Genomic DNA, 27,980 nt, shown 5'->3' on the forward strand with positions numbered 1-27,980 from the left:
ATTTAATCAGTCCTGAAACTAATAAATCTTGGTCTCGAGCACAATCATAGGCTGATGGAAAATTTTCCTTTACAAGAAAGAACAAGTGTTACTAATTTTCCAAGGCTCCAACTAAAGGAGAGGCTGAGCACATGGGGGTATGAAGGATGTTTTCATCCAAAACAGTTTATGGCAGTATGTGCCATAAATTTCCAAATACCAGCACTCTCGTGGGTAATCTTCATAGGAAGATTACTAACTCCCTGTATTGCCATTGTCTCCATCTTAACATGCTGGCTCTCAACACAGTCTGAAGATGCAGCTAGTTTAAACTTATTATGGTTATTCACAAAGAGCCATAACAACAGCACTGCTGGGCTAGCTTAGCACTGATCATGCCCTATTAGGAGAGCCATGTTACTTTGCTTACTCATACTGGCTGTGACTCCATCCCAAGAGCTGCAGCAGAGAAATGCATTTTATGTACCAGCAGATACTTTGGATTCAACATCCCAGGACAAATTTCACAATTCAAAGGGAACACCTAACTATCTACTAATCTACATCATATTACCTCACAGATTTAAAAATAAATATATTGATACTATTGAAAAACGATTCTCCTAGAATTCTTGGGCCGATTTGCTTTTATGTTTATTAATATCCCCTGGGTAGCCAAAACCTCTCAAAGCATGAAACCCTGTTATAGGGAAGTGCACTGGAGTATCAAAGGGAAGACAGGAAGAAAGATCATCACCTTCCTTTCAAAATCAAGACACCAGAAGAGAGGGTCTCTTCTGTTCCTATGCCAGAAAGCAGTTGGATACCCCTGGGGCAGGCTGATAGGTGACTTCAGCATATGCTTCCTCCACGCACAGCACTACTGGCCAGCCGTGCTTCAGGCCCCGTGGCTCCGAGCACAAGCGACCACGACATTGCCATTTTGCCTCTTGGCCTCTCTAATCACATTCTTGCTACTCTTCCTCCTCGCAGGTGAATCGCATCGTTTTCCTTCCCCACTAGCTTCCGAGCAAACTTTGGGAATCCCAAGTGGCAGAATGGCCTTAGGGTCATCCAGCTGGCCTGACAGTCTCTGCACAAAGAGGAGATGCCTGCCAGGGAAGATCACATCCCCTGCTACACTTGTAGCTTGGGTGGGCCCAGATGCCACCTTCAAAATTTCCTCTGTGCTCTAAGGAGCCATTGACACCAAACAAAAAATCAAAACTCATGTAGCTCATGTGTTTGTAAGGAAGGGCAGTGTGAGGGGCTATCAGCAGAGAAACTGTGCAACTTACTGGCAGCCGAGACCAGCTCCTTGTGGAGTTTGTACGTCATGACAGGCTCAGACAGGTTCCTGCAAGAAACAAAGAATAGTGATTGCTAGAAGGCACTGCAGCGACTGGGCGTGATTACGCCTGAAGAACTGAAAGGAAATCTGTTTGCCCTCCAGTTCTAGTGATTCCAAGCAGCATCTCCTCCCAAATCAGATTAAATAATGCCTTTCCCATGAGACGCAGCATTTGTACAACAGGTATATCCCCCCCACACTTCCTCCCATAAAAAACCAAAGTGATATCCCTTTCTAAAGCCTTTTGTCACTTCCTTTCCATTTCCAGCAGCCGTATGTTAAAATCTGGCGCTTTACTCAGCTCTTCACCATCAGTCTCAAGCCCCTTTGCCTACTCTGAGCACCTGCAATCCGATACGTTACCTGAGATAAAACTTCAGTGAGCTGGTAATTGTCTTGATGTCCCAGTCACTGCTCTGGAGATCTACATCCCCTGGACATTTTGGATCTCGAGAAAGAACAAAATGGCTTTAAAATAGGTCAGTTTTGAGGTCGTTATAAATAGCAAACTCAACAGGCAGGTTATTCTCTGGTGGCAAAAGAAGCTACAGTAGTACCTGAAGATAGCTGATCATTCCTCATGGTCAGGAAAAGAAGAGTAACAGTAACAGCATTAACATTTCAGAAGGGCTGGTATTTGGGGATGAGGACAGCAATACTAACTAAGGGCAAAGGAAGAAGCAGAACATAATATTTAAGTAGCAGTTGAAAGTTAGTGCAGGCATATTCTCTACTTTTCCCCAGCATATTCAAGACTGCTCTCAGGGGAAGTGGTAGAAACCACACATTCCAACAGAGGTAAGATAAGCTTCCTGATATTCAAAATAATTTTTCAACTGTCCAGCTCCAAACTCTTATTCTTGGTTATTCCCTTTAAGGCTATGCTGGAAGCATTCCTTCTTAGCGCAAGGAAAGGCAGGAGCATGGATGAGAAGGTAAAGCAATATGGAATAATATCTTGCTCACATTTACCCTCACTGAATAACCACATCGTTTTTGTGGTACAACGAAAAAAAGGACATGGTTTGGGGGGGGGAGGTGAAGGGGGAGTTAGACTAAAGAAACAAACTGCATGATTTATTTTTAAAATAGAAATAGGGCTAGAGACAAAAATCTAGCTCTTCAATAAGGTTCAGGAAGGAATTCTTGTACATCAGATATTTTACTCAGTGTTGTTGGACTTTCCACCATGAAGAATCTGTACATAGTGGGATGGCAAGTGGTCAACCAAACCAGCACATGTTAATGAATGAAAAGCCACCCACTGCTGGGGTTCAGAAGAGAAAAATACAGCTACTCACAGGAGGGTGAGAATCAAGAAGCAATAGAAACTTAGGCTAAGTAATTAGTCATCGGGCAAGAGTAACTGGATAGCTGTCTGAAGCTGCAACTCCCTGGGAATCTGGTACAGCTATATGTCAGCACAAATCGACCGTTTTTAATAAACAACAATAGTAAAAGCAGTAACAGCCCTTGAATGGTACATCAATATCAGATGTCTACACAGGGAGCTGAAGGAAGCTGGCTTACGCCCAAGCCATGCAGATACCCATATAAACATACTTTTTGCCCTGTACTCCGGTTCTCCCGGCCAAGACATTGAGAATGGTTTGGCCTTCGGGTATTTGACAGGCCTGCCCCCGCCTGTGGGTTTGGCGGCCGATCGCACAGCCACCCCCTGCCCGTTCGCTGCACATCTGGGCGCAGGAACATCGCAGCTGCATGGCAAACCTTAGCCCTTGTGGGCATTTCCTGCTGAGGAACAACGCTCTGACCTCCACAGTGTGTTGCAGAGAGTTCACCCCAAACCTCTTTCAGGTACACATGATATTCCATTTGAGGGCAGTTACTCTGTTTGCTCTACAATGGATAAGTTGAGGTATTTGGTGACTGCCCTTTCTTGGACATGACCTGAGAAGTTGACAATAGATGCATCTTATAAATGGAAACAACACTGAACTACAGTGTTAAATGGTGTTAGAATACACAGTGGTAGATTTTTCTCTGAAGGGCACATTTTCATTTTCTTTGTAATTCTCATGTAAATTTAGGAGACACTGCACTGAAGTCAGTGAAGTTACACTGAACAACACCACTGGAAATAATGGAATTATCAAATACCAGATTGCAGACCCCTCTCAAACCCATTGTGAACCCCTAAATGACCCATTACTGTTATGTTCTTAGTCAATAACAAGCCACACAGCTCATCAACACTAACCTATGCTTTGTATGACTGCCTACAAATTTACACATTAGTACAAAACACAAGATCCACTGTACAGAAAGGCTTACTACAGAAATCTATACATTGGCTTCTCTACAGAAAGAACATTCCATCCCCTCAGTGGATTAAAAATTTGCAAATATTCAGAGGGACAAGTCCCTCTAGAGGGTCAAATATGTTTCTGAGCAGCAATGGGAGGGAAGAAGGGACATAGTCCTGGAGCAGGAGCATCAAGATTATCTCCTACTGGACATGGGAAGACACATCCTTGGGAAAGTGAAGATTCAGTGAAAAGAACCCCCCAAGAAAAGCTCTCCCTGGCGAAAGCAGGCTGATGATGCAGGCTGCGCTCTCTGCTTTGACAACACTGGAGTGATACACATCTACAGGCTTTGTAGATGCATTGTGGAGACAGACATATTGGTTCTTTTACATTTCTACCACTTCTAGTCCTCTTAAGCCTTCACAGCTACTTGCCAGTTTAGGATTTTGCAAATACTTTCACTGGCTTTTGCCTTAATCCGACATTTATGAAGACTGATTTCAATTTAACAGCAAGGTATCCTAATCCTTCTGGGTAGCACACCTTAAATCAGAGTAATGGCATATCTTCACTGAGGGCAGATTCCTAGTATGCTTCTCCATGATAACCCAAAGAGGGAAAGAGTCCTCCTGAATTTGTGTGGGCTGATTTAAGAGGTGGAGACCTGTGGTAAAAAGTGTCTTCTTGTGAATGTAATTAGCCAGGCAAGTTCACTGGCAGCAGCATGTTAGGAGACAGTCTAGATACTCTAGATACTCTAGATACTCTAGATACGCCAAGATACTCTAGAGAAAGCATATCAATGAGCATTAGCCTTCATGTTAGGTCCTCATTTGCACTGTCTAAATAAAAATCAGGACATATGGTTCTACGGAGGACAAAGAGTTGAGATAGCCATATGAGCAATAAATCTTGCTTTTGACTTTTGGGAAATGATGACAAATATGTGACATGTGCACCACAATTAGCAAGAAATGCTGTTATCCATGGGACATCTCTTACTGTCTTGGCTTGACTAAGAACTCCTGCACCCTCAATGCCACACTTTAGCCTGTATCCAGGGCATCAAGCCATACATCAAAGGTTTGGGAACTGCAGTGCTTTCTGATACAGTGGAAGATAAAGGCTTATCAGTGGGTAAGGACTCATCTCTCCATGGTGGATGTCTCACACTTTGGGCCTGTGGCAGGAGCATGCCCCCAGCATGTGACTCCAAAATACTTAAGTATTTTTAGCACACCATGAGAAAGGGCTTGTCCCTGTTGCTCTAGTGTCCTTGTTTTCCTTTCTGTCAAAACATCTCACCTAACTTAAAATACAAGTTACAACAGCAGCAAATACGGCTTAAACAAAGATAAAAGAGTAAAAAAAAATCAGAAAAGAAGGGTCAGATGTGCCTCAGATGGACTGTTAGAGATGAACAGCTGCCTGAGGGAATTCTGTGCTTGACAGATTCATCTCATTTTGAAATCTAATCCTCTTTGTCCTTAAAAACATAAAAATAAGACAATCTAGTCACACAGGATAATTAATTCTTACCAAAAAAGGCATTCAGCAACTTCTGCACCTGAATATTGCTGCCGACAGTTCGGTAGACACCCTCTGTAGTAATCCCTATGCATAACAAAGCCAAAAAGCATTAGGCAAGTGTTTTTTCAAGCTTATCGGAAGTTCAAAAGCACCATCTAGTGGAACAATATTATTCATTGAAAAGTCTCACATGTGTCAAAGTGCTTATGTAAGGATTTCTATTATGGGAAGCACTAACTTATTCTGAACCCAGACCTTCTACAAATTTGTACATGCTACCTCCGAATAAAACTGTTGGGCAGGTTTATTCTTCAATAACATCTGCAAGTTGCTACTCTCTTATTATTCTCTTATTACTCTTATTCTTCTAATAAATGGTAATTGGCGGCAACCGTACAGAAGTCTAAATGCAATTACTGAGACAGAAGTTCTACTCTTTGATTAAAAACACGACATAGCTAGCCTTAACAGCTTACTATTCACAATCACTACTTTGAAACGCACTCTTTGCCTACATTGTGTCAGTGTTGGGCAATTACAGTCAACACGTGCAATACATACCAGAGCTGGCAAGCAATATCCACTTAATACACCGTATCTGGAAACATTACTGCTTTAAAATGAATGTGTTCAAATTATAACAGAAAGCAAACACATTAAAGCAGATTCTTTGAAAATATTAACCAAAATTAGGAAAACAGAACTGCTTTTTTTTGCCTTTGTCTTTGCTGTGTTAAGGATTAGAGGGGAGCATTAGTCTGCTACCCTCCATTTCAGTGGCACTTGAGTGGCTATGTCCTAAAAGGTTTTGGAAATGAAAGCACTTGTATCTTTTCCTGTGGCCAACTGGGAAATTCAGATGTTACGAAGCAATATCTTTGTCCCATTGCCCAAACAGATGATACAAGCCGGTACCAGCTGGATACTTCATGGAAAAGCCAGAACGGTGAAGTGTCATCCACTAGCCTGCTTTTATCTTAGTGTTCTTCACTACATGGATCTGAGTAACTCCTTACTTAAGCTGACCTCTGCCTCTTCCTCCAACCCAGAACGTATTTTCAAAACAGTTCACCTGCCTAATAATGAGTTTTTCTAAGTCAAAGATGAAAAATTGATGAATGAAAAAAGGGAAAATTCACAGATATAATGAATACAGCACATGACTTCTGCTCTTTTGACATGTATTCTTTAGTCAATGAAACAGCACTGACTATTAACTGTGCTATATTAAGGAAAATACAATGTAATTCAAGGCCATTCGAACAAATGAGTGACAGGAAGCCAGTAATACCTGGATGCCACTGCTGGAACCTTACCTTTCGTTTCTACTGCGTTGATGCACTTCCTTACAAACTTGAAGCCAACCTCGTTCAACTCCACTATTTCAAATAAAGGAAAGTATTGTTAGCTACCTGGGCATCAACATGCAGTTAAACATGCAGTGGAAAACTATTAAGACGACCAAATACACAGGCACTACTTTGCACAAAAAACCCGCAATGACTTAGTGCACTGCAGGCTTCACGTATGCATCTGGGTATTTGTTTTATACAGATTATGTACATGTCTCTAAGAAAACACAAGCATTTGAAAACATATGATAAGGAATTATTTGTATCATATGCCCTCTGTTTTTCTTGAATATGAGTTCCGGGCTCCCCACCCCCTTCTGTTTTTAATAATAATAATGGAAATCAGAGTTTAGTCACATGTGAATGTGTGTCTGACAAGGAATTAATCAATCATTTCCAGAGCACTGCAATATCTGCAGTTAGAGTTCTTCCACATCAGTGGATCATACAATTTCTACTTATCTACTTGACTAGATTAAAAAGTAAAATTATAGCTTTATACGCTGCATAAACAAACCAGAACACAGGGTTTTGTTCCAGCTAGTTAACCACAGACTATCACCATGCCTGTCTTAGAGGCAACATGAAGTAAGTAGAAACTTAAGATTTTTTTTTTAATACCTATTTCAACTTCCTTACTCACACTAATACTTCTCGTGATTTTTCCAGAATTTTTAGTAAAATAAAGTATTGCAGGATCTGGGATAGTACAGGATTGCACTGTAATTTACAGGTGTAACTTATACCATGAAGTAACTTTCTGTCCAGTGGAAATATATATGTTAAACTTCTCCTAAATGACAACGCTAAATATGTTTTTATTTCAGAGAGGAATAGATCGCTGTAATCTTTTTATTCACAGTGGCCTTCAGATGAGATTAAGAGACAGACTTTTTCAAAGGTTCTTATTTGCGTAATCTAGTTGACTGGAAAAACAATTTACTAGAATACGAAATTTTAATTGCAAACTTTGCATTTAAACATTTGTGGTTCATAAGTCAGTACTACTTTATTTGGGTTTCAAACTGAATTTTGGCTGAAAATGTTGACTTTGAGTTAACATTTTATAATTAAAGTAAAATATTTCTTAAATTCAGACTTAAGTACCATTTCTTTTTTCCCATTTTAAAACATAGTACCATTTTTATTTTAAAACTCCTGTGGGAAAGTCAATATTTCTTCCACTTAAAAAAAAAAAATCAACATTTTCCTGGAATAAATATCCACAGGACACGTTTGGACCATCTCCACTCACAGTAGAGGCTGTACTGGTGAATCTTACAAAATCACATTTTCCACAATTCATTTATAAAGATTCTCTCTTCTCTGAGTGACGGTGACGGAAAGCTCAAATGTATCTTGGCTTTAAAAGAGGAATACGTAAAGATCCACTTAATGCTTAATACTGTAATGTATAATATGACTTGAAGTCTTTCCAGTTCTAATCTATTAAAAATAGAGTGTATTTGCTTTTGAGACGTGTTTAGTTACCTTCTTTCCAGGTATGTAATACAAACATAGTACACTAACCTGCTCTAGGCTTACGCACCTGGTAATAGCGTGTGTATGCTAACTACAGCGAGCGACTTACAGTGTTGACTAGCCAGTCATTTCCGTGACACAGAATGCAAACCTTCACCCAGCTAACGAATCCACAGTCTTCCGATCCCGCCTACCCAGACAGTGCAAGCCACTGATTGTAAAAGAGGGGAAAGCTAAGAGGGGTCAGCCCCAATCGGACCGCTGCAAGGGGCGGCGGGTAGCTTACAGCCCGCTTGCGGAGCGCGGAGCTGAGAGGGAGATGGAACAACGTGGTAGGAACTGGAGCTTCTGGAAACGAAACACAACCTCTCCTCCTTTAATGTCTGATACGTGAAATGTCCTCAAAATCTTCCATTGATGATCTTGCCTTCTGCTGTTTTGGAGTTTAGCTGCAAATTTAACTTTGTATCTCTCTAGTTTTTGCTACCTAAAAGCTGCACATTACGATCAATAACTTTTGCAGCTGGAAGTTCACTCAAGTAAGGCCTCACTGCAATAAAAAGGAAACAAGTTACCCCACTACCACGAGTCCTTCTTTGAGAAGGACCAGCAAGCACCTTAATCTCAAAGGTCGGGAGTTTAAAAACCACAATGAACTCTTTTCTAGATTCCTGGGATAAAGCCTCTCACGCCTGCTCAGATAGCCCCTCCTTGTCAGGGAGTTACAGGTCTTCCTTGCAAGGTGACGAACGCCTTTCCCGTAGTACAACCTGCTCCCCCAGGACTCGCACAAGTTTTTAATGATATCCGTAGCTCCCTGTCAATCCCATGGAGGGAATACACAGCCCATTCAGCAGAGACCAAAGATGAGTATACCTATGAGCAAATATATTACCCCACTTCAACACAGCTTCAATATTTTAGAGGAACAGAAACTTAAAGGACTCACTTTCCTCCTGTTTCGTGATGGGACTGTGGTAGATCTAAAGAAAGGGGAGGGAATGGAGGAAGAAGAAACAAGAACATAATGCAACATGATTTGATATTTATTTTCCAAAGAAAATGCAGGCTCTCATAAATCACCTAACACCAATCATACACAGCCGGTAAAACAATGTCCCAAAGAACGTCAGCTTATAATATAAGCAAGATATCATTGTCTATATAAAAAATGAGATTGCTGACTTCCTACATTTAATTTGTGTATCTGTTTCTAGAAAAGGGATTTTCCAAAAGCAGAGCAAGAACTTCTGTTCGTTTTATAGGTAAACTGTAAAAATGGTAGCTGGAAGCAGGACAGTCAGGCCCAAAGGTGTTTTCTCTGGTTTAAACACAAAATGTCCAAAAAATTATATCTCCACCCAATACCAAAAATACTTCTTGTATTTTTAATAATAATAAATGGTGGGTGCTATTCTTGTTAGAAAAATCCCAAATCCCTTATGAATAGTAGCACAATATATAACATCCAGTGAACAGCAGATACTACGTAAGTGAATGGCTCTCCAGTCTGAACATACTGACGCTCCATGTTCTTCCAAACTGCCTCCTGTTTAAACTACTGAGAAGATCCTGTTGAGGGTCCCACATCCCACTGGCCACTCCTCACCCCCAACCTCGCATGAGGTGCACAGCCCAGAGCTGCTCCATCAAATATCCATTCAACAAAGACAAGTGCAGACTCCTGCCCCTAGGGAGGAATATTCCCAAGCACCAGTACAGGCTGGGGGCTGACCTGCTGGAAAGCAGCTCTGCAGAGGACCTAGGAGTGCTGGTGGACAACAAATTAACCATGAGCCAGCAATGTGCCCTTGTAGCCAAGAAGGCCAATGGTCTCCTGGGATGCATTAGGAAGTGTGTTGCCAGCAGGTCGAGGCCCCTCTACTCAGCCCTTGTGAGGCCACAGCTGGACATGGAGCTACTGGACAGAGTCCTCCATAGGGCTACAAAGATGATCAGAGGACTGGAGCACCTGCCCTACGAGGAAAGGCTGTGAGAGCTGGGCCTCTTCAGCCTGGGGAAGAGAAGACTGAGGGGGGATCTTATCAATGTATACAAATACCTTAAGGGTCAAGAATATGGGGCCAGACTCTTTTCAGTGGTGCCATGTGACAGGACTAGAGGCAAAGGGCACGGACTGAAACTCAGGAAGTTTCACCTGAATATGAGGGAAAACTTCTTTGCTGTGAGCATGACAGAGCACCAAAACAGGGTGCCCAGAGAGGTGGTGGAGCTTCCTTCTCTGGAGCTATTCAAAACCTGCTTGGACGTGATCTTGTGCAACATGCTCTAGGTGACCCTGCTTGAGCAGGGGGGTTGGACTAGCTGATCTCCAGAGGTCTCTTCCAACCTCAACCATTCTGTGATTCTGTGTGATTCTGACCAGCAGCAGCTCAGCAAGTGTAGGCACCATTCACCCTCTCTGCAGATGCTGCTTAGGGATGTGGAGCTCTCAAGACACAAGGGTAAGCAGCAAGAAACATTTTCCCACATTGCATATCATGTTGCCTGGAGAAGCTTGTGCTTTGCTCAGGTTAAAGGAAGAAAATCAACAACAGCAGCTGAAGGCAAACACTCACGCAGGGTGACTAGTTCCACAGCTATTAGAATCATAGAATCACAGAATCAGTAAGGTTGGAAGGGACCTCTGGAGATCATCTAGTCCAACCTCCTCGCTCAGCAGGGTCACCTAAAGCAGGTTAGACAGGGTTGCATCCAGGCGGGCCTTGAAGATCTCCAGAGAAGGAGACTCCACAACCTCTCTTTTGTCCTCTATTAAAAGGGACAAAACAATCCCCCCATTACAAACCCTGCCTACAACAAAACAGTCTGAAATCTAGTTTTTCCCTGTGTAACTGAATTGATGCCCTAAATTACAGGTAACCTGTAGCAGGGAAGTGAAAACTGCAAAAATGAGCTTGCCAGTTGTATTATTTACCTTTCTCAAAACCCACCAGTAGAGGACACTGTCTCACAGGAAAATCATGGGGAGTATAACAATTCCTTGAATACTTACTGGCTCTTTTCCATCCATGGCTTCCATCCATAGCCTTCGATTAGCTTCGGAAAGTGCTTGCAGCGTGATGGTACCAGATCTATGTAGAGTTTGTTCAGTGCAAGACAGGAAAATAAAGCAAAGGTTATTTTTAAAAGGGCAGAGAAATGATGGTAATACTAGCAGAGGGAAATACACACTCGTTACTCCATTTATCAGCAGTATCCCAAAGAAATCTTCTCTCAGTCCTATCAAGGAAGCACTGAAACAACGCAGATAAATGGGTTGCATACATACTTCTGTTCTTGCCAGACAAAACCCCCAAGAAATCCACAGTTCATCTTCACACACATAATCTTCAACAAATTAGTCATAGTGCCCACAATTGCCCCACCTTGTTCTGCTCACCACAAGGTAGAAATGCAATCTGTTATCTTCCACACAATTAAAGGCCTTAGTGACAGAGTATTGGGCTGGCTGCTTCTTTGGATCCAAGCATTCTGGAAACCTTTACAACCTCATGTGAGGGATTCCCATTGCTTGTAAGCAGAATGATCCTCTTGAGTGATAGATAAAGCCAAAAGAAAGAAATGCAGCAAGTAGCAGGATCATGTGGCCTGGTAATGGGATCAAATCCATCACAGCATATACCTCAAGAGATCACGATGTGCAGTTTAGTCAAATAAATGATGTAGGACTCAAATGGTTAAAGTCTGTGCAAAGCAGACTGAGCCACGTTATATCCTGCTCTATTCCAGTAACCCACTAGAGTCAATGCCATTGGAGACAATTAAATATGACTGAACAGACCAAATCCTACTTCTTTATTTTCAGATTTGCAGACCAAGGATTCTAGCAGCAGCAGGTAAAGACACTTAATATAGAAAGAGAAAGGGCTAAGTGAAACCTAAGGCTGGGGTTATATTGCATGCCATTTTGTGCTAATGAACTCCAGCTCTACACATTTATGTACTCAGCTGACTTCGGTTTTCTGTGCTTGTTCTGTCACCTGATCTCACTTTGAGTAAAGAAATTGTCTAGAGATTCAAGCTGCCTGGCCAACGTAAACTACAAGGATACGACACCATCAGTTCAGCATACATCTGATGGAGACCTTAGCTACTGTCATTAACCACACTATGTTGTGATTAGTGGGCCGATCCTTCTCTTTTTTCTACCAGTCTTACACATGCAAGCATCTCTAAGATGCTGCAAAAGGTGTATTCTGATGCATTGTTATGTAACTCAAAACACTGCAAATTAATGGCATTAAATACAGACAAAAAGTGCTGAAACTTACTTCTGAGTCATGTCTATCCCACTTCCAGTGCTCAAGGTAACTTTTAAAAATCCAAGATCATTTTAAGTCTGCTAGTGGGAAGAAAGAAATGCCCTAACACTGAACCATAGGCTGGTGCAAGGAAAGTAGATATGGAACAGAAAGGAGAAAACACAAGATAAACTGCAGAAGTCAGTGGGATGTCCAAGGCAATAAGAGACCAAACAGTGTTTCTGTTGTGTATTCTTTTATGATAAAACAGGGTATGATTATCCATAATTTATCTCCTGTTACTTTTCCATGATTTCAGCACATAACAAGGCTTTCACAGTGCATGTATTTGATGACATTCATTCTCTTGTGACTCTTACTCTTGTCCCATAATACCTAAAATATCAAATTCAGTGGGAACAGAATCACACTGCTAGTGTGGAAGGCAAAACTAACCTACATGGAGAATCTTTCACAACATGGTTATCTATAAACACATATACATATGAGGTTAAATATATATGGGCAAGGATGCCACCCAGTGCCAGCAACGGTACTGCAAGTTTCTTGATGGCCCACAGAAGCTATTCATGCTTTCACAGGACTGGAAAGACATGATAAAACACCCAACAGACAGAGAACCTGGAGTACAGAGGAGAAGAGAACACTATCTCTACCCCAGCACAATACTGCTGCCCACGCAGAAGGGATTACTGGCTACTCAAAGCAAACATTCCTTGCACAGATCCCTATAGCAGGATTCATCTGTTCAAATTCAGACACCTTCCTCTGAGCAAGATGAGGTACTACTCTTTTGCAGTTCATGGAGAGAAAAGGGCACTTCAAGATGTGATTCACATATCCTAAGAAGAAAGTCTAACGTACGGAGATGTCTAAAAGTAGATGTCATGAGATGAATCTCATCCTAGGACACCCTTCTGTTGCTGCAGTACTACAATCAAAATGCAGTTATCCTTCTGACTCACCTTTCATTAGTTTCAATGTCAAAACAAAACCTTTTGTCTATAGAATCAGTCTTTCTCCTTACACAGGATTTCAGTGTCAAGTCTAAGGTGCCCTAGAAAATAAAAAGATTAAAGTCAAGATTAGAGGAAAGAAATGTGAAAGAGAGTTTAAGGTTTTCCAGCACTCTTAAGCTGCAAACAAGCATGGCACTGTCCACAGAGACATCAGCCATGACTGCATGCTCTCAGCAGGTGTCCTGCTAATTAGATGGCATTTGCAGAGACCACAGATGGTCCTTCTCACTATTCAGCAAAGCTGCAACTAAGACAGAGATCAAAGGCTTTGTAAACTAGGCTTCCTCTCCACAGTAGCAAAATGTTCTAGATTTCATGGGATTACCCTGCAAACAAGTGCTAAATATCTCAGCAACAAGCAATGTGCCTCCCCAGGGCAGAAAGATTGCTTAAAACAAACCTTTTGGAAATCACTTATTCTCTGAGACCAGAAACCAGGATCATGCTTGTCTATCATATGACATAGTTGGGTCCTAATTTTTATTGGGGTTAATCAGTGCTATCAATATCCACATCCATGGCCCAAACCTTGTTAAAAAGAAGAATGTTACCTGACCAGTGTAGATGTATACTGATGAAAAATATTGTAGGGCAGAGGTTTGGCCATATGTTTTAATGGACCTTTATTTTACAGCAAATGTGAATAGCAGTTAATTTATAACACTTCTGTAAGGTCTACATTACTTTGCAGAAACTGAAGAGACACTCTAGGAAATTTTACAAACCAACTAGGCCTTGGCCCTGAATGTGCAACCTGCAATGCGTTAAAGACTTTGACTGCCATGTCGCTGTAGTCTGCACGGCTCTTGTCAAGAGTGGATCAAGCAGATACAGGACAAGACACCAGTCCTCTGCAAGATTATGCCTGATTTGTACACTGTGATGATAATTCCCTGCCCCCTTCCCCCCTCCCCCCTTTTTTTTTTCAAACTTAAGAGCACTCTTTATAATTGCTACATTTAAAGTTGTATGGCCATTTGTGGCCTGAAGGTGCACACTACCCGACTGCAGAAGTTTGGGAGGGATATTAACTTATATTTTTACAAGCCCCTACCTGCATTAAAGTGTTTTACTAGACAGCTTTACAAAGTAGATGACAATAGATCTCTCTAGTCAATACACTGGACACTGCTCTGCCAAGGGCTCCCAAAAAACACATTTTATTTTATTGCTGCAATGTGCAGGGGCTGCCAAAGAACACAGATCATGAGATCACAAATTGGAAAACAGCATGCATGACTTGGAAGTCCCCAGGGGATGTCGCTGCATGGCAGAAATGAGGACGGGTGGACTCAGCTGGACTCATTTGCTGTATTCTGAGCCACAGTCTGTCATCTAACACTGTATCCTGCCCCTTTTCTATCAAACTGAGGAACAATAGGAACTCTCAGATAAATCGCTTACTGGAAAAAAACAAAGCACTTTGTAAAAGAAACAGGTCCCCAAATTGTTGCTTTACTGCACAGTTTAGAGCTGCAACTTCTTCCATCTCCTTTCCTAACACTGCTCCCACTTGTAAGTAAATAATTCTGAAGAACAGAAATCAAAATCACAAACCAGCGACTGTATGAACAGGTAAATGCAAAGAAAGAGATAGAGCTAATGGAAGCATTCAGATACCTCCAGTAATTCAAATACTTGCAATTACTCTCAGAGGCACATGCAAATCAGGCTGCAGGTTCACCACTCGTTTGCAGGGAGAAACATACAGGTTAGCTTGTCTTGAGCCATGGCCAAGTGATATTAACTGGAATTTCCACTGACAAAATCAGAATAACTTAAGTTTCTATGGAGCAGGGGGAGATGAAACTTCTTCCTCACAGAAATGTTTCATTCACGTTGGCACCACAAATACAAGTGGCTGTCAGGAAAAGCGGACACAAAGTCCTTCTGTCTGCTCTGTGGCTAGCAAGAGCCCTTCTATACCCACAGTTGCCAGTTCAGTATTCAGTTCACTACCAACACTCTTTCAAACCAGCACCATTCAAATTATGGTTTCCTGCAGTGGGAGTGGCCTACCTGTGCTCCAGACGTGGTATTTGCACTTGTATTTGCTCATATAAGGAGAAAAATAGAATGAGTAAAGTTCAAAAATGATGATGGGGTCAGTCTTTGCAGACATTGCTCCATGAAATCAACTCACTTGCTTAGCTCCAGGCTTCTGGTCCATGGGAGTCATCCTTAATGTTTTTGCCTCCTTTTCATATTGACAATAATATTTCACCCAAGAAATGCCCAATGCCCCTGCAGAAATACAAGAAAAGCTGAAGTCAATAGAGACAGAGCATTAGCTTGATCAGAAGCTTGCAGGAGCAGAGGTCGTATTTTGCTGCAAGGTTGTATTTCTCTGGTAACAAAGGCAGTCTGATCATGACTGGGGATCTTAGCTGTGACCCACCATAAACAGTAACACCAAAGTGTATGAGTATGCCCTGCAGCAGGGTACACAGAGATGTCTCGTTCAATAGTATGTCTATTTACAATTTTGCAAAAGCTAGAAGTGAGGAAAATGAGCACAGGGCAGCAACCACATCCAATACCCTCAGAAAAAGCTGCTGATGAAAAGACATTTGTGAGACTCTGTTTGCAAGCCAGAATAGTTTGGCAAAGTCTAGCCAAGAAATACACCAGCAGGATCCTACGTGTCTTGAATGTTTGTTTCAAATGGATGCCACTATTTTTTCCTGTCAATGAAAAGCTGGCAGGAAAGACAACAGCATCTTTAAAACACCCTAAAGTGCATATTTACATCACACAAAGATTTATTTTCACTCTTCTTTGTTGTCTTATCCAAACCACTTTGTATGAAATGCTCCAATTGATATATATATATTTATATTTTTAAGTTGCACTTGTCAGGAATAATTCTTTTCCTTATTTAACAAAAGGCAGGAAATACAGTCATTATCATGCAGGAACATGCAACATTTATTTGTAATCTAAAATTAGAGCATATATGTTTTAGGATAAACAGACATACAAGTATACATATACATACACATACGTATATATAATCCAAAAATTAACTGCTCGTAAAGTTGTCTGTAGACTCAGAGGCCAGAGCTCTGGCTTTATCCTCTGTATATAGGCTTTTGTCCCTTGACCATTCATGTTCATATGACCACGTAAAACTACAAACAGTATTTGTAAGAGACTGAATTTGATTTGATTTGATTCAGCAAAGAATCAAAACAACTTTTGCTATCAGCAGGATTTCATCATCAGTTAAAACTTGGCTTACGCTCATATACACAGAGCATGGGAGCATCAGAGACTCTGCAAGGCAGAGCCACTGCATAAATGACATGCAACACAGAAGATGTGAAAGTAATGAGGGAAATAATGTAAATAATAATTTTCTCTGCCAAACTATGAAGTAGCCAGAAGAATGAGCTGCCTGCACTGTGTGTAGTAATGTGTAACTGGTAACTGGAAAGCTGAAAAGAAGACTATCTCTTAAAATGAAAGGCAGAAACATGCTTAACTTAGCATGACAGCTGTAATAGCTCCCAGCTGGTGGGAGTACAAGAATAATCACTTTTAGGACATAAAATGCCACAGTTTCACAGGAGGACAAAGAACAGCTTTTCTGACTTATTTTTGCCTGAGGAGGTTTTCGGAACTAAACTGTAGTTCTCTACATAGTGACTTGAGATAGCTAACTCCACAGGCAAGCTACAGTTAGGGTTTCTTTCATCTACGGGCCTGCCATGGACATCCATTCTTGGAATCTTTCTAATATAAAATTAATTTACTTGGACAATCTCAAATACCAACACTCACTCAGACCCTTATCTTTGCCAAAAGTGGGGAGAAAGGACATCTGGAGTGAACATGGAGACTGAACACTCACAGTCCCTCTATGAAACCAGCATCAAGAGCATTGATTTGCTGAACAAAATGTGCATTTAACTAGAAGTGAACTAGCTACATGAAAACAAATAGACAATAAAGATTTGGCACCAACACTTCATCCCAAAGGAAACCCTTGGCACTGGATGAAGCAAGAGGTACAAATAGCAGTACTGCAATCATCCAGAAACTGCATACACAGAGGTGGGTTAAAAATGAAATCCTTATCAAAGAAGGGAATATTGGGCAGGTCACCAGATTTATTCTGACAAAATGTAGCCAAGGTGCAATCTGTCAGAGTTCTGGTCTCTCCATCTCTAAAACAGAGTAATAAATCTCATCTAATTCAAACACAGGACAACTACCTCCTTGCTTGTATGGTTCACATAATCTTGAGAATACTTCGTCCCACCATGCAGAAAGCTGTTAGCTGCATTACATTTAAAGCTACCAGTAATTCACGCGAAACCTCCTGTGTACAGCTAGAGGCACTGGGTTGACAGGAGGTAAGTGCCCAGGGTACTTGCAACCCACAGTTATGCCTCGTCTAGGCAGGTCTGACCATTTCTAACTGAAAGTCAGGCACAGCCTGAGCAGGGCTAACGAGCTTTGCAAACCTACAGCCTACAGCTGAGGCTTGTGCTTCTATAAAACATTCAGTGCATACAAAAGCCATTACATTTCTCTTGAGTGTACAGATAACCCTCTATGGTTGGCTGCCCAGGTAGTTTGCAGGTTAGAGGGGCTTCTTTCATCCTCTTCTTCAGGTCTTCCAACTCCTCTCTTGTGCTGGTAAAGTGATTTCTTGTCTGTTAGGAGAAAAGAAAAAAAAAAGAAATATATCTGAACATGAGCAAAGAGGAGCTTCAAATATTCCTAACCAAAATTTCAGCCTCAGGTTTTAGGTGCTCTGGCAGAAATGTATCGATCTTCAGTGTACAAAACCTGGAAGTCGTCCCAAAAATTCACATGAAAATGCAAGCTGTAAGAGAACTAGACTTTTAAAGGTCATTGAAGAGACTAGGTTTAACATACTGTACACAGAAACGATGTTGAGGAGTTCCCGTGACTGGGAAGAGACCTTTGTTCTTTAAATAACAGAAATACAGCACTTTTAAGGCTAGGTGGAGGAGGAAGCACCTGAATTCCTGTTTGCATTATTATTTAGATAATAGGTGTATTCTCCTATAAACTTATGGTGTCAATTCCTTTAAAAAACATGCTACAATGATTGGCATGGAATCATTTTTAAACAGAGTTATGTCAACACATAGTATAAAGTCAGGGCATTTTTATGGAACACTACTTAGACCAATTAATGAGTCAGCAGCAAACTTGGCTTAGCACAGATTTATAGCTGCTGCTCCACAGAAATGAAGGTCAGCCTGGAAGGACAATGAAGGTAAAAAACAGACAAAAACCTCTCAAAACAGGATATTTTTTCCCGTGAGTATATTTAGCCAGTAGAACAGCTTACCAAAGCATGTAGTAAGCTGATACTGTTAACATCAAGACTGGATGCTTTTTTCAAAGCCATGTACAGTTTCTACCACATGAAAAGTGATGGAAGAACTAATGGAAGAAATACATATGCTTGTTTATGCATAAGGTTAAATGACACGATCATAATAGCCCCTTCTGGTTGGAATCCATGGTTTTTGAAAAACAGTCTAGTAGTGCCTGCAGTCTCTCCTCTGCAGGAGGAAAAAAATGCATATTCAAATTAATGAAAAAATAACTTCCTCTCCATCTCCCTCTACGGACATGACCAGTCCGTTCCACATGGAAAAGCCTCTCCACCAGATGCATTTAAATATAAACGAGAATAGAAATCACATGCAAAAAAATGTCTGAGCTGAGCAGGAACTTACATTCTGCAGACTGAGCTGAAGCTGCTGTTTATAAGGAAGGAAATCCTGTGTGAGTTCAACTGTCAGGTTGTTATAAGTAAAGAGGCTGTGGAGAAAAGCCAATACCTGCAAAGGAGGGAAAGGTTATGGATTAAAATCCTCTTCTAAATTTATAGTCAGAGAAAAGATAGGCATGGAGCAGGATTTCGAAAATTACATATGAAACTATCTTTCTTTTCTTACAATTCTGGAGATGAGTGACGTGAGTTTTAGCATGACTTGCTGATCGTAATGCCCCATAAAGCCCTGGTCTATCTCTCACAAATATACTATCTGCCTTAGTAAAACACTTCCTGGGATGAAAGGCCCAAGTGGGGGAACAAGGACGGACTTCTGGATAGTTCACCCAGGAGCTCTCCTCGCCCCCCGTGCTTTACTACGTACAATGCCAGGGCAGAGCCATTCACTCATCAGTGCAGCGCACAGATTCACAGGCTCCTTTTACACTGTCACGAACTGCAACTGCTATAACCTGTGCCACGACAGGTGAGCAGACCAGATAACAGCTCTCTCCTTTTGAGGACAACTACTGCTTACCAAATGCAAGGTGTCCAGGATAATTCATAACAAGATCTGCAGCTACCTATAGCCTGACTTGTTCCTCCGGATCAACTTACAGAGATGAGAAACAAGTCTGCGGCTTCCTTGTGCTCCAGGAAGCACCACTAAAGGTTGTTCGAGTAGCAGCAATCCAAACACGCAGGGTTACCTTCCACTTCATCGGAATTCAAGAATCCTTCTCAAGACTGAATCCACCCCTTCCTGCCACTGTCAGCAAGTCAATATATCCCAGTACGAAACAGGTAAGAACCAAAAAAAAAGGAGCTCCTACCGGTTCAACGATACTGAATTTCTTGCTTTCTTGTACTTCCTGGATCTGGTACACATACTCAAGAGAGGACTCAAAGAAATTGTGTCTCTCTCTGTCAACCTGGAGGTCAGCCTGGAAAAAAAAGGGAGAGGTGAAAAAAATTACATCTAGCTTGACAATATTTGAGTAGCATGTCTGTCAAAATAGTTCTCACTTCAGAAAAAGCCTGACAAATCTGTCCAACACAGGTTTTGAACTCTCCACACAGAACAAAAAGAAAGAGTGACCATTTTTCTCAGATCTATCCTTTTTTTTGGGGGGGGGGGGGCTCCCTTTCATTTACCAATTCAGAACTTCATACCATTCTGCAAGGACGAGGCTTTCTTTAAGCACATTTTTAATTGAAAGGTATCTACCAAAAACTTAAGTTCCTCTCTACTTTCTCCCAACAGCCCTGCATAGGTGAAGACAAGGCCAGCATCATGATCCTCTCACCTGACCCTGTTGTGACCTGACACCAGCACTTCCAGATTCACGTGACTATGTAGGACAACATGACATCCTTCATTACCACAGGTTACAGAAATTTTGCCTTGCAAAGATGCTTTTAACTTGATGTGACAACTGATTTGATGGATCTGTGCTGAACCAACTCCTCTCTGATGTGGGCCTGAAGGGAGGGCTGAGGCTCTCCTTTGCAACTGCAAAGTGTTCAGTGGCAGTATCAGCTCAAAGGGCACCATTCCTCCCCTCCTTGTCACGCACAGCTACCTTGGGCCTGCTGCCACAGCCACCCTTGCAAGCACTGCGAGCTAGATAGGAAACTGTGCTGGCTAAATAACAACAACTAGTTATTTTTCAGACAGATCAGTTCCCCAAGCCAGTTCTCAGTGTGGTCAACCCCAAGGTATGCCAGTACAACTGGTCACTATCCTGTATTAAAAGGATGAGAGCAGGTGCTGGGAGAGAGGAAGACGATATATTAAGTCCATACTGCTGCTCAATGCTGTAGTATGAACTACCACCTCTGGTCTCAGCCCTGTGAGCAGGCTGTAGGTAGAGGTAATTGTATCACTTTCAACTGGTGACTGAAAGGGATGACCTTCCCTGCTGTTTTTTAAAAAATAAAGCAGCCAATATTGTTGCTTCTGGACCCCACTCTGAAGAAAATTCCAAACATACCTCTTGTAGTTGGGATTCCTTCTTTTTAGAAGACAAATGTAAATGGCGATCCAACATGGAATAAAACTTCTCACCATCCTTCTCAAACTTTTTCTTCCTTTCCTGTAGATTAACCAGTTGAAACAGAACCAATTACTGGTTTCTTCAAGATAAGAACAATGTAGCAATACTATGATACTGTGTAATTCAGTATTCTCATGGAAAAATTATGTTGGAGCCATCAAAACAGAAGACCGTTTTTCATTTGCTCCACTTTCACCAGTCAATTTCTTACACTGGGATTGCATTACTCTTAGAGAGCAAAATCTAGCAACACTTCACGGCATGGGAATTCTAAATATTTCCTCCTATCTCCACTGCAGCATAAGTCCTGCAGAAGAGGTGTTGTTCTACCTCTCAACCTCTTCAACGTCAAGTAAACCTGACATATACTAAAACATGAATAAAACACTCGCCATTTTCTAATGTGCTGTTCACATAGTTCAGAAATAATGCCAAAGATATGTGCAGGATAAGAAAAGATTTATTAGGAGTTTGGCAGCTTTTCTGTTTCGAAGCTTTACTGTTTGTTTCTGAAATGTATTGGAATGAAAGCAAAAGACTGTAATGGTGATACATGGGAAGAAACTCACCATCTCTTTAACAGCGGTGGTAAAAAGCGAGATCACAAACCTTGCAGTCAAAATATGTATAAATTACACCATGCAGTGTTCAGTCTGAATATGGACCAGGGGAATGTTTAATCAGACATAATAATACTTGTTAGGCAACAGACAACGGCACACACTGATGATGGTTCACACTGATCTATTCTATACCTCAAACATGCCTAAGAGAGGCACACAAACATGATATATGGACTGATTTGTGAAGCAAGACCGACTCTGATTGCGAAGGAACCACTCTAATCTTTTTTTTTTTTTTTTTTTTTTTTTGTCTTGGTAAGTCTGAGAGGGAAAATACATAGAATGAAAGTAAAAAGATACATTTGAGAATGAAACATTAAGAGAAAACCCAGGAAGAAGCTGAGCTCAGAACCTGCCCGTTTTGCTCATCCTTACAACGGCTGAGAAACCACAAAGGACTATGACAATCAATCAACTATCATCTGTACAAGCCAAGTAGGCAAATACTCCCGACAGAGGGTAACTGAGCCATCTGTGATTGCTGAGAGTTAGTTCTGTTAACAGAGTAAGGAAAATTCTTGACAGAGACCAGCTCCAAGCAGCTGAGGATGAGTGCATACGTATTACAGGGTATGTATAGGATGCCAAAATCTCCAGTGTCTAGCTTTTGAAGACTCAAGCAAGTGGAATGCAAAGCTAAGAAGTCCCAAGATACTGTGGAATTAATGACATCTTCTAAAAAATAGCTCCTAAAAGCCCTGCAACTATGTTCTCTTGCTCCCACTCATTCACAAGAAAACACTGGCCTATTGCTTGTTTTCACAGAAGAACATTTTACATTGACCTAAGCCTCTAAGAGTGGACTATTCATATCAGACGATAGGCTAGTTGTCCAAAACAAGGATTTTGTCTTGATCAGTGCATGAAAAATGTAAAAGCCGCTCTTCCGTGTCTGCGCTTGCAATGCGACCACCATCTGGAACCTGCTACACGCAATAAGCTACAGGGTGAAGTGAGGGAATATCAATAGCCGAAAGTCTTCATGAAGAGGTAGAGATAAAGCTGGAGAAGGCTGTGGATAAGAAATCCCTGTTCTCGATGTTCAGTGAAGAGGGCTGAGAGTATCCACCTCCTGACAGCAAAAGGTGGAAAGGCAGCTCTGCTCCTACTGATGGTATAAGCCTTCACATTTCTGCACATCACCAAAACAAACTTAACAACAAATGTAGCAGGGAACCTAAAATCTATGTTGCATGGAGCTGTCAACACCACTAAATATCACAGAAATTTCTGAATAAGCAAACATGCACCAGAAACACTAAAAATAACAGACCAGATAGAATCAGCACACTATCATATACTGGTTAATTTGATAATGAATTCAATAGTGACTGTGTTTGAGCCTGTGTTTCTTAAATAAGGTCTTTTCTGTTTCTTTAGTTAGTTCTCTTTCTGTAAAGTTTCATTTCCCTGTTCCACTTCCACGGGTTACACAGTCTGTCTAACAGGATGTTCTACACAGCAGGATATGAGGGGGGGGGGCCTCTCAAAACTTGCAGTTTGGCTCAGTGAAGTTTGTGCTTGCAAACATTCATTTTTCTCCTTAATTCTGAGAGATGAATGGCAATGAAGGGTGCAGAGAATAGCCAGCTGGTCCCAGAAGTTTCAGAGGTTCACTTCTGGGGCATAAAGAAACAGAGGCTACTAAGGGCAGTCTGATAGCTAAGGATGAAGGTTTCAGGAAAAATGCTCTCTTCTTCAAATACCAATAGCTTTTCAATACTCCCAGAAAGCACATTCATAGTGGCTGCTGCTGTATTCTCTCTGAAAGAAGACAGGTTATCTTCCAGTGGGCACATACAGGGAAATACTTGTGGTGTATAAAGTTTGTACATTTTGGGATGGCCAACATACACAGTCCCCCATGTTATCCATCCTGGACAGCATCCACCAGAAAAGGGCAGAGGAACTCCAATCTAACGGCTAGATCAGATCTCCACCAGGCAGTAGCTATTTCAGCCTCTTCTGGAGGAGCAACTGATCCCTAGTACTCTGGCTCATGTCATCGGACACTGGCTCCTTAGAGGAACCTTAGACAAACGGTGGAATAGTGCTGCTACTGGCTGCCTCCCTGTGAAAAGTATTTCTGACCTCTCAAAAAAGCTGCTTCTGTAATCCTTGTCCATTGCTATTGTCAGAGGACAATTACTTCAGAAAAACGCAGTAACGCTTGCAGAAGCGCTCTAATAACCCTTCTGTTCAGCTGCTTGTATTTAACAGAAAGAGTAGTCCAGGCTTAGAACAGCAAACCTATTTACCCTGGTATTACAATTACCCCATTGCAGAGATGCTGTAATGGTAAGTTCCCTGAACGTGAATAAGTAAGTATATTTTTTGGTGTCACCCTTTGCAGTATCAGGGCTGCTGTAACTCCATGTTAGCAAATTCATGCCTCAGAATAAAGAGGCCTAGTCATCAAAGTCCTCTGAGAGTGAAACCTAATTGAAGAAGCTGCAGCTGAAGAACTGATGCCAAGAAGAACTGTCAAAACAAACCAAAACCCTTGTGACTAGTACCGGTGATGAGCAAATCCACATCCAAAGAAGCAAAAAAACATTTACTAAGGAGCAGTTATCGTTTCTATAAAGTCACGCTTTGAATTGCCTCTCTGTGCCATTAGATGCCATATGTAACAAAGCCAGGAACCCTAATCATAGATTAATTTTTACAACAAGGAGTTACAAAACCACAAAGTTTTTTGTACTACGTGCCACAGAAGCATATTAAAACAAAGCTGCATGGGGAGCCAGCTACGGCTGAAGCAGCATTACAGGTTTGCAGCTTACATCTCTTGCTGCCTGCATGTCACAAATAGAAGAGGATGCTTACAGCATGTCAGCAAGTCCTCTGGTGAGGAAAAGCTAGCTCCAAAAACAAACAAACAAAAGCCCGACTGTCTCCATGGAGATGACATGCAAAATTGGTTTCTTTCAACATGACATGAAAGGGCCCCAGCCCTACTCCTTAAGAAAATACAGACTAGTAGCTAAGGGGTCAGAAAGAGCTCAGGACTCAGGATCTCCCTGTGCTCGTGGTGCAGTTTCAGGAAGTCCTGCCTTTCTACAAGGGCAAGTGTGACATGCAGACAACAAGTGGGGAGCCCCTCTTGCCACTAGAAGGAAACTGCAAGGGACTCAGCTGTCCCATGCCACGAAGCTGTCATGAGTGATGTTCTCCACATGAGCCTAGGACAGAGATGAATCTCCTCAGCTCTGTGCTATCTATTCTCACGCTAGAATACTGTATTTTTTCCCTGGAAAGCTGAGTGGAAAGTGAAAACTGAGGGAACATGTGGCAGCTGCCCAACCTGCCAACTCACTGCAACTGCCCATGGTGAAATATCTATAGAGCCTGTGCTGACATGTAAGAGCGAGATGACTGTCAAGGTACTCTGGAACAACGTGGCTCCCTCCTGTTCAACTCACAGTGAGCTAAGCACATCTTGTCCTCAGGAGAAGCAGACGTGGGTCTGGACAGCAATGATACCGTTGCAGATGCTGCAAAGCTTTGATGCCTGTGGCCATGGAGGACATCATGCGCTACTGACCCCCTGGCGTTTAGCCACTAGCTCACAGGTGGGCAGCCCTTTCCTGGAGGGCATGGAGGGTGGCTCTACCACCTTTTTGTGGTAGAGCATTAGCTCTATAATTAAAAATATAGATCGAATAATGAGAGAGCAATGGAAGAACTTCTTTAACAGGAACTCAGAAGCTGGAGACAGGAAATCCTTCAGAAATAGCTTTCTTCTCTGGCAGAGCACCCAGCGTGCAGCCTGGGGACGCTGCATCGGGGAAAGGAAGAGGATGAGCTCTTCACAGTGGCTTAGGAGGATCAGGAACAACTACCGATACAAACATCACATATACAGAGCACAGCTCACTTATACAAAATAATTGGTGCCATGTGAAAATGAATGCAGCAAAAAACTGAATTTTTGGCAACTAAGAAGAGAGTTTGCCAGTCATTTTGCACTCTGCCTCATTAACATATAACTGAAAAGCAGAAGGATGAATTACAAATCCCTCATGACTTTGGAGCCAAGGTTTCTAAGAGCTTGCTGGCTAAAGAACAGAGCAAGACTGGGGGGAGGGTGTACGTGGAGAGAGGGAAACAAACCAAAGCACAATCTGCAAACACAAGCACAAATTAGTTCCTCATGAATATTCAGCAAAGGACAGCATTATCTTCCTATTAAGATCTGCCAGTGTTCAAGTCCAAGAAGCCACCCAACTCTCATTCATGAAGAGGAACCAAGGGGATTGCAACCTAATGCAAACAGAGCAGCACAACCAGCATACATTTATGCACACTCACAAAGGAGGGTGCTCTTCGAAAGCTTCGCTCTCTAAACTTCAGCAGATGCCAGTTTGATCAGAAAGGAACAGCAGTTCTAGAAATTAACCGCCTAGGCTAGCTGTCAACCCAACAGCAACTTTGGATAGGTGCAGCTGAAAGTCTACAATGTGCTCAGCATTCCCTTGCATATCACCTACCACTGATGAGAGCTTGAACAGAACGCAGTGCCCATTAGAAAGTGCTTCAGTTCCCAGTTTGAACTGAGAGATGAAGCTGTCAAGGCCTGAGGGGTAAGAGGGGCAAACTGACTTGAACAAAACTTTCTCTCAATTTCTAACTAGGATCCTCTGAAGTTTCCATCCTAGAAGAGGCAGACTGACCCAGTAAGTGAGGAGTCTAGCTCTAGTGGCTCTTTTTTTCTAAAGGAAAAGACAAAACAAAAACAAAATACATTTTGCACGCCAGGAGTCTTTTCAGACTCCAAACACATTGCAGAGATTTGGACAAGTCAATAGAAAACAGCAAAAATCCAAAGGATGTGCTGCTAGCAGAAGACAGTAGCTGAAGAAGGAGCCTCCGGCGGATCCCAGTGATGCCCCGCAGAGGCTCCCTGTGTTGGCATGCACCACGTCACAGAAGAGACTCCATTCACTGCCCAGGAAAATGGGTCAATGCAGTCTCAGATGTCTTACTCAGACTATCTGGCTTCTTTCCAGCCAGAGTCATAAAGACCCAATTGAAATGCTCTTCCTATCTGGCTTCAGCAACTTGCAAAAAGAAGAGAAAACATCTTACAGAAGGCAACTCTGGCAAAATATGGGAAAGAAATCAGAGAGTATAAATTCTCTATGCCATGTCTCTGGTCTGCATGACAGCCTGGCCCTGGCCCCTTTCACACTGGTGAGAATCAGAAAGAACTTTACTCAGGTCATGCAAATCAACAGAGGAAAGGCAGAAATGGAGTCAGTCAGACCTCATCACAACAATGCACAGTTAGTAGAAGTCCTCATTTGTGTTTCGTGCCTTCTGCTATCATAGATGCAAATGACCTGAAGGAAATCTCTAAGTTGGTAAATGAATGAATGTCTTTGTGACTGAGTCAACACTCAAAGAACTCAGCCTAGCTTGTAGAATTTGGGCCAGTGGAATAAACACAGACTTCAGTCAGGAAAGCATCAGAAGTAAGGGCAAGTGTTTGGAACTGGCTCAAACTCACCTGAAAACATTCACATCCATTCAAGGTTTCAGAACAGCATTAGAGAGAAAGTGTTATATTCACCACGCAATCTCCTATCTCATTGTATCAGTTATCTCCTATTACATTTCAGTGCGTGCGCATCAGTAAATGTGGTGGAGTGCAAAACACTTTTCTGCATCCTCCTAGGTGCCAAGTGCTTTTGTTAATCCATGTTGGAGCCCTCTGTTCACTGAAGTGTTCCTTAACACCTTTGCAATTCACGTTTCTCATAGCAGGAAAAGAAAAAAAAAATCTCCAAGAAGCCTACAGTCAAATCCTACTCTCTACTACCTGTTTTAACTGCTTCTGAGAAGCAGACTGCAAATTCATTGACCAATAACCTCCACCAGAACTACCTTATCCTGTCAACAGATACTGAGGAAGGATTGTATGTTTCCAAGTGAATCCATGTCTTTGCAATCAAGTCAGTGCTCAAAGCTGATCAGGACTGCCGATGCCAACTGTGCTAAGAAACATATCTAGAAGCTGAGGTATCAGTAGGCTCTAGCGCAGGTGGCTTATTATTCCACTCAAAGACAGAAGGTGGGCATGCCTTTCTGAGGAGAGATCTAGTTTGCAGAAAAATTAATCCTTACAGACCTCAAGGGCTAGCTCAAGAAGAAAGCAGCCTGAAGGACATCTGCATGTTGTCATCTTAACAACTGCAGCTCATTGTCCTCTTAAGCATTCTATAAACACAGAATAGGAAAAAAAAAGCTTGACCTTGTCCCCATGAC

At 41.9% G+C, this 27,980-nt stretch overlaps 1 protein-coding gene across 4 annotated transcripts in view; it reads right to left on the reverse strand.

The window, feature by feature from the left end:
* OPHN1 (oligophrenin 1) overlaps positions 1-27,980 on the reverse strand; it is an 88,424-nt gene that overhangs the window by 15,037 nt on the left and 45,407 nt on the right. For all 4 annotated transcript variants that reach the window (XR_009959567.1, XM_062584559.1, XM_062584560.1 and 1 more), the window contains 12 exons: positions 21,025-21,126; positions 19,864-19,974; positions 18,993-19,097; positions 17,801-17,930; positions 15,413-15,513; positions 13,216-13,307; positions 10,981-11,059; positions 8,914-8,947; positions 6,447-6,509; positions 5,140-5,214; positions 1,694-1,778; positions 1,278-1,336 (listed from right to left, as the gene is read on the reverse strand). Coding sequence is in view for 3 of the 4 variants with exons in the window: in XM_062584559.1 (XP_062440543.1) it covers positions 1,278-1,336; positions 1,694-1,778; positions 5,140-5,214; positions 6,447-6,509; positions 8,914-8,947; positions 10,981-11,059; positions 13,216-13,307; positions 15,413-15,513; positions 17,801-17,930; positions 18,993-19,097; positions 19,864-19,974; positions 21,025-21,126 (1,036 nt within the window). In the remaining variant the exon portion in view is untranslated. The remainder of the gene's footprint in view (positions 1-1,277; positions 1,337-1,693; positions 1,779-5,139; positions 5,215-6,446; positions 6,510-8,913; positions 8,948-10,980; positions 11,060-13,215; positions 13,308-15,412; positions 15,514-17,800; positions 17,931-18,992; positions 19,098-19,863; positions 19,975-21,024; positions 21,127-27,980) is intronic.

This window comes from Rhea pennata, chromosome 11, assembly GCF_028389875.1.
Source record: "Rhea pennata isolate bPtePen1 chromosome 11, bPtePen1.pri, whole genome shotgun sequence".
Lineage (NCBI taxonomy): Eukaryota > Metazoa > Chordata > Aves > Rheiformes > Rheidae > Rhea > Rhea pennata.